The sequence below is a fragment of the Myotis yumanensis genome, unplaced genomic scaffold (assembly GCF_028538775.1).
Source record: "Myotis yumanensis isolate MYYU_CA2020_CCGP unplaced genomic scaffold, mMyoYum1.0.hap1 SCAF_3, whole genome shotgun sequence".
NCBI classification, from domain to species: Eukaryota; Metazoa; Chordata; class Mammalia; order Chiroptera; family Vespertilionidae; genus Myotis; species Myotis yumanensis.
Window position 1 is genome coordinate 74360625 of NW_027223754.1, and position 14397 is coordinate 74375021.

The following is a 14397-nucleotide window of genomic DNA, read 5'->3' on the forward strand; positions in this document are numbered from 1 at the left end:
AAAGGGGGTGTAGCCAGCCTGAAAACAGCCATCAGCCCCTCACCCAGGCTGGCCAAACCTCCATGGGGTGAGGGTCCCCACTGGGGTGGACATCCTCCGAGGGGTCCCACACTGCAAGAGGGCATAGGCCAGACTGAGGGACCCCCCAAGTGCACAGATTTTTGTGCACCGGGCCTCTAGTTTTTCATATCTCTCTTGGCCATTTGTATGTCCTCTTTGGAGAAGTGTCTATTTAGGTCCTCTGTGCATTTTTAAATTGGATTATTTGTATAAATACTGTATATATTTTGTTAATTAACCCTTTTTCAGATGTATCATTGGGAAAAATGTTCCCCCAGTGGGCTCCCTTTTCATTTTGATGCTGGTTTCTTTTTCTGTGCAGACACTTTTTACTTTGATATAGTCCCATTTGTTAAATTGTTTTGTTTCGTTTGTCATAGGCGTTGTGTCAGTAAAAATTCTGCTAAGTGAAATAAGCCAGTCAGAGAAAGATAAATATCATATGATCTCACTTACATGTGGAATCTGATGGAACAAAATAAACTGATGAACAAAATAGATCCTGAGACATGGAAGCATGCAACAGATTGACAATTCTTAGAGGGAAAGTTGGGGCGGGGGGGGGGGGGGGGGAGATTAACCAAAGAATTTATATGCATAACCCATGTACACAGATAATAGTGTAGTGAAGGCCTGGGGAGAGGGCTGGAGTGACAAGGAGGGAGTCAATGGTGGGAAGGGATAAGGGGGATATCTATAATACTTTCAACAATAAAGATAATTTAAAGAAAAAGAAAAGAACTTCCAAAAATACTGCCCAATTTTTTGTCTGAATTTGAGACCAGAATTTTCAGTTTACTTCCAGAAGTTATCTGGAGGTACCTGTTAGCACCTTGCACTCACATGTCCAAAAGGAAACTCATTATCTTCCCCAACATTATCCCCCATCAAACTCAATATTATTTTTTAAGGTTTTATATTTTCTTTCTCCAGTCATAGGCCCCAAGGACCTCAAATGTGTCTGACTGACTCCTTCACTTCCTGTCTGTCCCCTCATCCCATTGATTCAGCTTGAGAAATATCCTCAGCTCTTACCTTCTCCATTTCACTGCGACTTCTAAAAATACTGTTTACGAATTAAAGCAGGTGCTGCGTTATTCAGACATAGCAAAGCTTTGACTATTGCAGTTAGTCTATTTATTTAAAACAGTTTCACAGCAGGAGAGAGGCTATAAATATTTTTAACATAAATTGACTTGCAGTTAGAGAAATTGAATTCTAGTCTATAATAAAAATGGCTAATTTTCATTTCTCTGGTTTGTATTAGAATAATGCAAATATGAATCATTTAAATGCTCTACTATACCTCACTTTTGTTTTTACTCACATAGTTGCCTTTGTACCAGCCCTTCTTTCTGCCAGGTATGCTGTTCGCTCCCGAGTCCCTGCAGTGCTCCCTCCTGCCTGTGTGTCAGGTCATCACTCAACAGGAAGCCTCACATCCCCTTGGTTCTTGTAGATCCCTCCCATGTGTGTCACACTTCTTGCTCCTTTTGAACAGAACACATTTGTTAACTCTTGGTGTCTAGATATCCTTAGTGCTTAGTAGTCCTGGTATATAGTAGGTGTTCAGTAAACATGTGTGGAATGAATATTCCAAATGCATTTTTAACATTTGGAAAAATCCTGTCATTATGTCTCTTCACTTTACACACTGGATTATGTTAAGGCTCTATTTGTACTTTCAGTTAGAATTTCCCTTAGAAATTGTGTTATATATTACTAGAAGCCTGTTGCAGGAGGGTTCCTGCAAGTCCCAGCTGGGTGCGGGGCTTAGGCGGCCTGCCACCCAGGGCCGCACACAGGGGTCCCGGCTGGGGGCGGGGCTTAGGTGTCCCGTTTGCGCCGCCAAGCCCCACTGCCGCCCAGGGCCGCCCACGGGGGTCCCAGCTGGGTGCGGGGCTTAGGCGGCCCGCCACCCAGGGCCACACACGGGGGTCCCAGCTGGGGGTGGGGCTTAGGCGGCACACGGGGACCCGGATGGCGGCTCGCACTGGCCTGCCGTACCTGCAGTATGCAAATTAGCTGCCATCTTTGTTGGTGGTTAATTTGCATATCGCGCTGATTAGCCAATGGGAGGTGTAGCAAAGGTAAGGTCAATTACCATGTTTATCTATTATTAGATAGGATGTCCTTTAGTAAGGTCATAATCAAGTACACTATAGAAGATTTATTTAATTTATAATGTGTCTAAGGCAGTGCTTGAAAGATAATAAGCGGGCATTCATAAACTTCGGAAAGCACTATGACATTCATTTATGAATTTATTTCTCTACATTTTTATATCACCTAGCAATTTACCATGTGCTTTTATTTCTATTACCTCGTGTGATCCTCTTATTAATGCTAAGACAAGTATGGTCTCTTACACATATCAGGAATGGTTATGACACTAGGCTGGTGTCACGCAGATAGTTAGTTGAGAGCTCAGACTAGAATTAGCAGCTGTCCTTAGGTATTGTATTCTTTCCATTATGCATGTGGTCGTGAAGGCCAAGAAAGGCCATCAGCTCTGGAGGCAAGAGCAGAGGTAGAGGTTCAGGTGGAGAGTGATGGACAGGCTAGAGGATGTTTGGGGAGAGTCACAGGCAGTTGTCTTTAAAACTGAATAATAGGTTGGAAGTAAGAGATAAGATTAGAAGAGCAATTAGAATCAGTGTCGGGAGCAAGTGAAAGAGATGGGACTTTATATTGTGGGATGTGAGAGATATTAAAAATGTGTGACTGGATGATTGAAGATTATAACTCTCCTTTAGGTCTTATCAGTACTGTATGAGATTCATTAAAATGAGGGAGAAACTAGAAGAAGTGTGACTCTGGGCAACTCATGTGGTATTTCAGGTAAAACATAACTCAGTTCTCGACCACCAACACAAAAAGTTTACTCAGAAAAAGCAATGGATCAATTCATGAGATACTTGGGAATGTGCATTAACAAAGTTTGTCAGCTGAATGGATGTCTGCGACAGAGAAAAGGAAGAAACAAAGCTGTGTGTTGCTTACAAGGTGGTGGGAATGGGCCCCTACTATGTCCCTGCCCCATCTTCATCTATGACCTTCATTCTCCTGCGCAATTATTCCCCCTGGCTGACTATATTGTGCCACATTTGTTAGTATAGCCAACATGTCTTAATGAACACTTTCTGTAATACTAGCCTTGTGGTAGGCATTAAATGTAAGTGAACAGCACAATTCCTGCTCGGGAACTCAACATCTGGGGGTAGACACTGTTAAGTAAACAAAATTGTAAAGGATCTATTGTTCTGTGTACCACATGCCATCAGGACACACAGGGCCACCCAGTTCATCCTGCATAGGTCAGGAAAGGACTCTCAGTTATCCGTCTTGAAGGAGAAGAATGAGAGAGCTTGGTGAAGAAAGTGAGAAGGATGCTTTGTGTAGAGAGGACAGCATATTCAAAGGTGTAAACTAGGGAGCATAGAACTGTGTTGTAAGCTGTTGATGTGCCTGAAAGTGTCAGCATCTACCTCCTAAGAGCAGTGGGATGCCCCTGCCTGTCCATGATGTAATTATCACACTCAGGTATCTCAACATTGGTACAGTTTAATTCTTTAATATCGAGTGCACTGTAAAATTTCTCCAGTTATCTTAATAATGTCATTATAACCTTTTCACTTTTCAAGAGCTCATCAAAGATTGTGTGATACATTTACTTGTCATGTCTCTTTAATCTTCAATCTAGAACAGTGCCCTAACCTCTTTCTTTTCATTTTTCTCTTGGCCATTCATGATATTGATGATTTTTAAGAACCAATGTGATTTCAGTTATGTGGAATATAGAGAACAAACGAACAAAAAAAAAGTTGTAACAGATTCAGACACAGACACTGGACTGGTGGTTGCCAGAGTGGGGGAGGGTTGGGGAATTGGGTGAAAGAGGTGAAGGAATTAAGAAGTACAAATTGGTAGTTACAGAATAGTCATGGGATGTAAAGTACAGCATAGGGAATATACTCAATAATCCTATATAATAAAGAACTAATATGCAAATGGCCATCACGCCCTCGTGCCCTGGCGCTGGGGCTGGGAGAACTGAGGCTGGGCTGGGGGACCTGAGGCCGCGCCCCCTGCGCCAGGGACGGAGGACCGGAGGCTGGGCTGGGGGACCTGAGGTTGCGTTCCCCGCCCGGTGAGGCTTGACAAGGGACCTGAGGCTGTGCCCTCTGCCCTGCAGGGCTTGACGCGGGGGGGCGACCGGTGGGTCTGGGTCTCGCGTGATTTCGAGGCGCACGTGGGTGGGTGGGGACTTGACTCTGGGTCCTGCGGCACGCCTCAGGCTCTGACAGGAGAGAGATTTTCATATACATTTTACTAATTTTCTTTCAGCTCTGAGACTTCTATTATAGAGAAAGGGCAAATAGCAATATTAAAATATTTCCTCTAATTAATTCCCTTTTAATGTGCACAAATTTTGTGCACTGGGCCACTAATCTATATAATAAAAGCCTAAGCAACCGTTATAGTAGAACAACCAGAATGACCAGTCACTATGATGCACACTGACCACCAGGGGGCAGACGGTCAATGCAGGAGCTGCCCCCTGGTAGTCATTGCACTCCCATAGGGGGAGCACCACTCAGCCAGAAGCCAGGCTCACGGCTGGTGAGCGCAGTGGTGGTGGCAGGTAGCGGGACTAAGTTGTCAGTTGGATATCCCCCAAGGGGTCCTGTACTCTCCCCTCCCCTCCCCAGTGCATGAATTTTGTGCACCAGGCTTCTAGTGTTGTTATAACTATGTATGTTGCCAGGGGGGTATCAGTAATATCGAGGGGAACATTTCGTAAAGTGTTCTAACCACTATGCTGTATGTTTGAAACCAATACAAAATAATGCTGAAAGTATGCTGTAATTGAAAAAATAAGTAAATTGAAAATGTTAAAAAAATAAAAGAGCCTAGGTCAGGTATTTCACAGAATGTTTCTCAGGATTTGTCTGATTGTTTCTTCCCATTTAGATTCAGGTTAAGTACAATTGTGCAAACTATTACATATGTTATGTTGTGTCTGCCTCAGTGCATCACTTCAGAAGGCAGTTGTCAGCATATACCATTGTTGTGATGTCAGATTTGATTATTTGGGTAAGGTGATATCTGCCAGATTTCTCCATGTCCTATTCCCCCTCAGCCTTATAGAGATTGGGGTTTTGTTGTTGTTTTAAATTTTTCCTTTATTGATTTTTAGAGAGAGAGGAAGGGAGAAGGCTAGAGAGATAGAATGAGAGAAACATCATCCATAGGCTGCCTCCGCCATGCTCCCTACTGGGGATTGAGTGACCTGGAATTGAGCTGGTGACCTCTTGGTTCCAGGATTGATGCTCAACTGCTGAGCCACACCTGCTGGGCAAGATTGGTTTTTGTAACCATTGATGATTTCTGGCAGAATCTGTTTTTACTGTGAGCTGTAATGTGGTGGTTTTCCTATTTCACTCATATCTGTCCCTTGTATTAATGGAGCTCAGCCCTCTTTATATCTATGAATCTACTAGTTCCCAGTCTTCTTTAAAGGAGAGTTTTCTCTTGCTCCACGTTTATTATTTATTATTTTAGTGTCAATATAGATGCATGCTTGTGTTCTTCTTTCCAGTGTGTAATAATCCATTATTACTTATCCAGTGCTCAAAGTGTCCTTTATTTATCTAATTCTGTCTGGCTCTTCTGCCCTTTGGCACATGCCTATCTGTCCTTGAGCACTTGTTTTCTGGCAGAACAGTATGTTCCTGACTCATTTCACAATATCTTCTTCTCAGCACTAAAATCAGTCATTTTCCTAAGTATTCTGGTTCCTGTTAGCAAGTAATGAGACTTAGACACCAAGTTCCAAGGGGTAGGTGTGCACGTTGCTTATGCATTATCATTACTTTTGGGCTCTTTGGGGCCACAAAGTAAGGAAAACTATTTTTTAAAACCTTGAGCATATATGGTACATTTAAGTCTAATCTATCACTTCATAGCTCTTCCTCTCCTTCTACCATTTTATGTTTGAATTCCCTTTCCCTCAGTGAGCACCCCTGTTGCCACCAACATTTTTACCCATCTGTTCCATCTTACCATATACACATAAGAATTTCAGAATGACTATATCAATGCCACTACCAATAGCAAACTTACTAAGGAAAACTCACATTTTCTTTGTAGTTCTTTTTTCCCCTTAAAATGCATGCCATTTATCTCATATTTGCTTTTTAGATTTTTAAAATGTTTCCTTTTACTAATGAAATATATTCAAAACCTTAAATAGTTGGCATTACCTATAGTTCTTTCTAGGAAAAATATACTTGAGTTTGAGTATAAATATTAAAAAATAGGTAGGTAGTTACTAATTGAAGTGTCTGAACTATTTAATGTGTTTTAATTAAAATAGCCATAAAGCCACTTGAGAATTAAAATCACATGTAAATTAATAATCTCCAAATGCTCTATTTATCACCCATTTTTTTATTACACCTACAAAGTTTAGTACTTTTCTAAGAATATAAATTAGAACCAGATGGAAAAGCGGTTGATGCACATTTATATATCTGTTTGTAAATTGTGTTTTATTTGTATTCTGTATTCATTTGTCATCTCACCTGTCCTCTATCAAGAGATAGCATCTCAAAAAAAGAAAAAAAGAAAAGAAATAAAAATTCCAGAGGAAAATAGTTTTCTATTACTTTAGACATCACTATGTACCAGCCATACAAATTCACAGAAAATGCTTGCTAGTAAACTCTAAGGCACCAAAAGAGTTGGTATTTCAGTTGGGCAAGTAGTATTGTTGAAGCTTTTTTTCTGCTTTCTTTAAATAATATTTAACATGGACAACTAGAAGTAGCTATGGTTTCAAGAAAATTTGATATTAATAGAGAGAAATGGCCCTACAATTGCATCATTAATCATATACAGAATATCAACTTAAACTAATCATAATGTGATTCAGTCCTTTAGATTTTGAAATCCTCCATTTGTTTTTTATTATAGAAGACAGACTTTCCATACATTCTGTAAAAATTTATAGTGATTGTTGTATGTCACTAAAGTTAGAGGATAATTATCCTCTGATATTAACAATCAGTTGTTGGAATCATGTTCTCAAAAGTTAGCGTGGAAATACAATTTTGTGCAATAGGTTTAGACAGCAGAATATCAATAACACCAACAAAAGCACTCCCACACCTGGTCGATTTTAGAACTAAAGCTGATGCTTTGAAAATAACCCATTTCTACAAGGGAAATGTTATTTATCATAACCCAAGACACAGATATGATGAGAACCACATTCTCTTTGAAGTTATCGTGCCACGGGCCTATAAAAGCAGTGCTCCGAAGTGAATCAATGGGACTCAGTCCTCTGTGGTGGACAGTAGCACAGGCACTAATGAGACAGATTTCATTAAAAGCTATTTGATTTATGAGAGAGGTAAAGTCCTATCATATTTTGAAATTGCTGGCTTAGTCCTAGCATCTGATCTTATTTCCCCTACCATCACCATCACGGTTTCTGTGTATGCTTGACATTGCTATGGTAACCCCTGCATCTCTTCTCACAGAGGGTGATGAGACAGGAGTGATGGATAGTCTGCTGGAGGCCTTGCAGTCGGGGGCTGCCTTCCGCGATCGAAGAAAAAGGACACCGAAGCCAAAAGGTGAACGTTATTCTTGTTTCATGTTACTTTCTAGGGAACTACCACAAAGAACAACCCTTTTATATTTTTTAATTCTTTTAAAGTCATGTGTCAAGAATGTAGTGCCGTGGGCAACCACTCCTCAGAAGTTTCATAAGTTTTCTTAATCCTTCCCTTGCGATGACAAATGTCAGAGAGAAAAGCATTCCAGTTGGCCGGTGTCAGTAGCACATTACAAATCAATGCACTGAACCTAGGAAATCCTGATTAGTGTGACAAGTCTCAGCTGAAGAACCATATGTACTTCATCCCAGTGGAGTTCACAGTAGTATAATTAAATGCGAAGTAAAAGTCATAACATTATTGCTTTGCTTCTAGATATACTTAAACTTGGAAAATATACCGTTACACTTCTTGAGATGAACAGACCTCTATATTAAACTTCTTTTATATTTTTGTTTTAACAGATATTCGGCAGAGTCTCAGTCCCATGTCTCAGAGGCCTGTTCTGAAAGTTTGTAACCATGGTAATAAACAGTATTCATAAATTGCACATTCTTCTTATCTGCTTTTATCCCATTGATCTGTGATTTCAGTAGACTGCTGTGAAGTTCTCAAGTTTCAATATAACTATAATAGTAAAAACGTGTGGATCTACACATTTGTTATAGATTGTATACTCAGATTCTGCCGTATGACAGTATTGCCTGAGCTAGCGTCTAGAGTTCTTCTTTCAGGTCTTGAGTGAATTTTTTTATTATTTGAAATTACCTCACACATTTCTGATCAGTGTTGTCCAGTGTATTCTTTCAAAAGCATTGTGCTTTCATACTATTTTGAGTAGTGGATTTACTTTACATGGAGATGCAATTTGAAATGTTGAATTGTTACCTATTTTACTCTATGACATTTGCCAGTAGAGTTTGAAATACTATGACCAGCATTTTGACAAAATCATTAATGCAGATGAGCTTCATGTGATATTATTATGGATGGATGTGCTAGAATACTGAAAAGAAGGTGAGTTAACTTAGTCTCGTATTTATGAGATTGAATTCTTTCAGAAATCTCTACCCAACTACTGCACACCAGTAGTTGGTGCCGGTTTGTGTTGATTGGATTTTATTTACTTTATTTCCCTTTTTCTCACTGTTATGTATTACGGGGTTCTGCTGACCTTCCTTAGTCAAAACGTAATTCACCCATTGTGATTGCCATTTCCTCAGGGTGAGAGTGTCACCAACTTCACCAGATTTATAAATGAAAAAATATTTGACATATTGCGTTCAAGGGTGCTTTGGGGTGCAGATGAGTTAAGTAGTTACGTTTTAGCACTAATGTATAATGCATGAGTAAAGAAACGTGTCAAATTTTTAAGAGAGTCTGATATAATTATGAGGTAAGTAGTAAAAGACATGGTTATAATGATCTCTTAATAGCTGTATAGATCCCTACTGCTCAAGGTAAAGTACATATAATAGATGCTTAGTAAAGAAGAAAGGTGAAACCCTGCAGCAAAATTTTACATAGATCTTTTGACATTTTTCAACAGTAAGTTTTTGTTGTTGTTTTGCCTTCTCTTTCTCTAATAGTAAAAAAGAATTGTAAGAAATCAGATAAATTTATTGTGGATCATTAATTCCTAATTGGGGTTTACGGTTTGGAGTTATTGTGACATTCGAAATAATGGCGAACAGTGTAGAGGACAGTGTTTCCCTGGACCTCATAGATAATGTGTTTCATAGATGAACACATGGAAACTCAGGCTAAAAACTTCTCAAAACTGTACAGCTAGTTATAGACACAACTATGGCCATGATACAGTTCCGATTTCCACCGCATTTCTCTTTTGATTATATATAGATACTTTGGTTATTTTTTATTAGTAGTAAAATAAACAATGCAGCCCACATTGTAAGTCATTAAAGCAGCATAGGCAATACAATGGTCATAATAAGATTATAATGGCATATTTGAACCCCTGTCATGCTTAATTTTAAATAAGTATTTTAGGTGTAATGTAGGGGGAAGTTATTTAAGGTAAATTTGTGCACTGGCCTCAGGGACCCAGTCCTTCTGTGACTGTCATGCTAGGAAAGTGTCCAGACTCCTGTAAATTACATATAAATTTTGATGTTTCAATCCATTTTGTAAAAGCAAATGAACATTGCATTTTCATCTTTACTAAACCTGATATGTACTATCTGAAGTCCTAAGGCTATTGTGATAATTAAGCTAGTAGGTTGTAGAGCCAGCCAAAGGAGATATAACACAAATATCAAATTCTCTGTTGTAATATAAATGTAGTGAGTTGACATGTTTTTGAAACTTAATTTTTTATTTATATTTCTGCTGTGTTTTTGCTTCACATTTTAAACAAGTGAGAACAAATCCAAATTACCAAATTAATCTTTAAGAACAGTATGTATAAAGGTACATTTATTAGACTGGATGTTGAAAAATGAAGAATATGGTAAGGAATATTGCAACAAGGATCATGATTATTTTTATAAAAAGATGAAATTTCAAGCCTATTTGTAATCTATTTCTAAAAATTACGTATTTTCATTGAAAACTGAACAATGTGATTGAAATGTAACACATAACCCCTTTTACTTTTTAATTTGTTTTCATATACTTACACTTTCTACAAATATATAGTAGTTGATAGTATGTTGTAAACTGTTATTAAAAGATTATAAGGCCCTAACTGGTTTGGCTCAATGGATAGAGCATCAGCCTGCGGACTAAAAGGTCCCAGGTTCGATTCCGGTCAAGGGCGTGTACTTTGGTTGCAGGCACATCCCCAGTGAGGGGTGTGCAGGAGGCAGCTGATCGATGTTTCTCTCTCATCAATGTTTCTAACTCTCTATCTCTCTCCCTTCCTCTCTGTAAAAAATCAATAAAATATATTTTTTAAAAAAAAAGATTATAAAGCCCTAGCCAGTTTGGCTCAGTGGATAGAGCGTCGGCCTGCGGACTCAGGGGTCCCGGGTTCGATTCTGGTCAAGGGCATGTACCTTGGTTGCGGGCACATCCCCAGTGGGGGGTGTGCAGGAGGCAGCTAATCGATGTTTCTCTCTCATCGATGTTTCTAACTCTCTATCCCTCACCCTTCCTCTCTGTAAAAAAATCAATAAAATATATATTAAAAAAAAAAAAAAGATTATAAAATTTTCTGCAGGGTTATTACATGCCAAGCACTATGCCGAATGTTTTATACACATCCCATTTAAGCTTTTCAGTACTCCTATTAAATAGTCACTACTTTAGTCTCCATTTTATAGTTGAAAATAACCAAGGATTAAACAGGTCTGATAGTTTGCTTAAGGTCCTGCAGTCAAATTTCGGCCCTGGGCCTGTCTGGTTCTTAATCTCTCTGCCATGGCGTGCTCTGAATGCAGCTTTTGAATCATACCTGTTGTTCTCATCCTTGAGCCGATGCATATGTGTACATTTTTTTCTCACGATATAAGGTTGAACTATTGATAAACCTCTCTGAGGTTTCCGGCCGCTGGTATGTCTAGTCTCTTATTCCCAGATTGAACCACTAGGTAGTACTCTTTTCCTCATCTGAGGCTGGAAGAGGAAAAGAGTACCACCTCCTGGAATTAAGAACACTTTTTATTCCTTCAATAAACTCTATATCCAAGCATCTATATTAATTAAAATAAATGCATACTCTGTTAGAAAGATCATAGATGGTTTACATTATATATATATGGCATATTTATTTTGGTTTACATTTTATATATATATATATATATATATATATATATATATATATATATAGCATATTTATTTTACAATTAGAAAATCCTGGCAAAGTATCCTCTGAGACCTTGGTATGTATATATATATATATATATATATATATATATATATATACATATATATATATATATATACACACATATATACACACAAAAGATGGCCTCAAGCATTCTAACTTCTGCCAATTTCAAAAGCACAGAATATACACACGAGTAACCCAGCCCTTGTGCTGTGATCTAAACCTCTAGCAAAAATACTATGGTTAAAGCCTTTACCTGTTTTATCTTTTGTTTTACCTGTTAATGTCTGGGCAGAAATAAAGTGTTTGATATTTTTCCTTGCTAAATCTTCATTCATTAACTTAGCAAATTTATTAAACACTTGCTAGGCATTTAAGATATAGAGATACTGTCTAAGAATTCACCATCCAGTGGGAAGATAGATAAGTAATAATTCTCATACCCAGGGGTGGGCAAACTTTTTGACTCGAGGACCACAATGGGTTCTTAAACTGGACCGGAGGGCCGGAACAAAAGCATGGATGGAGTGTTTGTGTGAACTAATATAAATTCAAAGTAAACATCATTACATAAAAGGGTATGGTCTTTTTTTTTTTTTTTTTTTTTTTTTTAGTTTTATTCATTTCAAACGGGCCGTAGTTTGCCCACGGCTGCTCATACCTGTATACTTGCTGTATATTTGCTTAATGCTGAGTTAGGGGTAACACACAGAGTGTGAGCGAGTATCAAGAAGTCTGAAAGACCAATCTAGACCTGGCTTCTAGAAGACCTGAAATCCAAGCTGAGTTTTGAGAAATGAGTAGAAATAAGGCCAAAAAACCCGAGGACAAGGGTGAGCCAAGAAAGCAGCCGTACGTACTTTCTCAAGAGGTCCTTTCCTTTACAGGGCCATTCTGGTCCCTGTAAAACCATGTGCTCTTATTCTCACAGATTATTAGATAACATAATAATAATACTCATATTAGCACCCTAACCTTTCCCATTTTATAATATTCATTTCCCTAAAAATGTTCTTATTCAATGTCTGTCACATTGCTCATGAGCTCCTTCAGGGAGCATGCAAGGCAATGAAGGAGGGTGTCTGTCTGGTCTACTGATGTGACCCCCAGTACTTAGCTGGGTTAATACCTGATACATGGATTTTTAGTAAAAATGTACTGAATGAACAGTCATTTTTAGGTTTAGGCTTGAATTGGACAATTAATGTATATTGAGCAAAATCAGATCTCTCAGTATTACCCAAATACTTGGGATTAATATGCAATTACTGAAGCTTAGGCTGTGAACACAATTAATCCCTCTCATCTCCCTAATATGGTATCTGAAGGAGGTCCTTGATCATCACCGGTCTAGGCTTCAAAAGGTTGTTAGATCAAATGTGGAAGGTGTGGTTTAATCTTGATTGGATTATTCACTCCTGAGAAATGGAGGTTTACTTATGAGTTAAGTTTAACAACAGTAAATAAAAGAAAGCATCTGTTAACGAGTACAGGGCATTATCTCATTTCTTTACTCAATACAGTGCATTCCAGACTTAAAGATTTTTCTATAGTCTGTAGAAAATAATAAAATTTCCTTTTAAGTCAAGATAATCTAAGTATTAATGCATTTATAAAGTTCATACCTTATTTGGATGTTGCTGAATCGGCTGGCCTAATTGAATATAAGGACCAGATAGGAGGAAAGTATATCAAGAGTCTGATGCCAGACCAAGAATTTGAACTGTTGAGATTTCTGAGCAAGAAAATGAAAGGTCTGTTCTGACCAGAGTGGCTCAGTTGGTTGGTCGTTATCCGGTGCATCAAATGGTTTTGGTTCCATTTTCAGTCAGGGCACATGACTGAGTAGTGGGCTCAATCCCCAGTAGAGGGCATGCAGGAGGCAGCTGATCAATGTTTTGCTCTCACATCAACCTTTTCTCTCTGTTTCCTCCTCCTCCTCCTCCTCCTCCTCCTCCTCCTCCTCCTCCTCCTCCTCCTCCTTCTTCTCCTCCTCCTTCTCCTTCTCCTTCTCCTCCTCCTCCTCCTCCTCCTCCTCCTCCTCCTCCTCCTCCTCCTCCTTCTCCCCCTCTTCTCCCTCCTCCTCCTCCCCTTCCTCCTCTCCCTTCCTGTCTCTCTAAAAATCAATAAAACATCTTAAGAAACAAAAAAGAAAATGGCAGGTCTGAGCAGTTTGTATGGAACTGAAGAGACAACCTTCTGAGAGGAAAGACCTGAAAAGACTATAGGTACCTTGATGCTGACATGGGTTGGCTGCAGGGGGATTAGGAAAGAGTCAAAGAGTGTTTTACGGATTGAGGAAGGAAGCCAGGGCTAGAGCTCTGGGCTGAGACCCTCACAGAGAGTTGCTAAGGCTGCATAAGCAAATGAGTTATCTAAAGGAAAATATTCAAACTTAGAGAATGGTAAACCAAGGACTAAAACCTTAGGATTGAACCTAGGTGAATGGTGAAGTGAGTGAGAGGCAGAAAATGATGAAGAAATGGAGGGAGATTATATAATAATGGAGCCTACATTATGGTTGAAAGAAGCCTTTCAAGGAATTGATTTTTCTCCTTCTTTTCCTTCTGTTGTTTGTTTCTTTCTTTCTCTGTACAGCTCAGTGCTATACCACTGAGTGACTAGTGTTCCTCTCTTCTACTCTCTTCAGGACATCTCTTCGCCTGTGTGCTAGATAGACTGCAAACATCTGTGACAAAGATGTCTCACCTCATGCTGCTTCTCCCTGAATCTGATTACATCCTTGTTAGATGGTTTCTTTATATTAAGTAGTACAGTGGAATATTTTTTCTCAGTGAGATGGATATAGAGTAATCAGAAAAATATATATAAACCATATGCAATTAAAATCCCTAATGATAAAACTGTTTAACTGCAACAAAATAAGATAAAACATAATCAAAATTTTAGGCAAACAAGTAT

The 14397-nt window shown here is 38.8% G+C and overlaps 1 protein-coding gene across 1 annotated transcript in view; it reads left to right on the forward strand.

Annotated features, from left to right (window-relative positions):
• Positions 1–14397, forward strand: part of DIAPH3 (diaphanous related formin 3) — a 531965-nt gene that overhangs the window by 409203 nt on the left and 108365 nt on the right. The window contains exons 26-27 of the mRNA XM_070408978.1: positions 7608–7703; positions 8150–8209. Of these exons, the coding sequence (XP_070265079.1) occupies positions 7608–7703; positions 8150–8209 (156 nt within the window). The remainder of the gene's footprint in view (positions 1–7607; positions 7704–8149; positions 8210–14397) is intronic.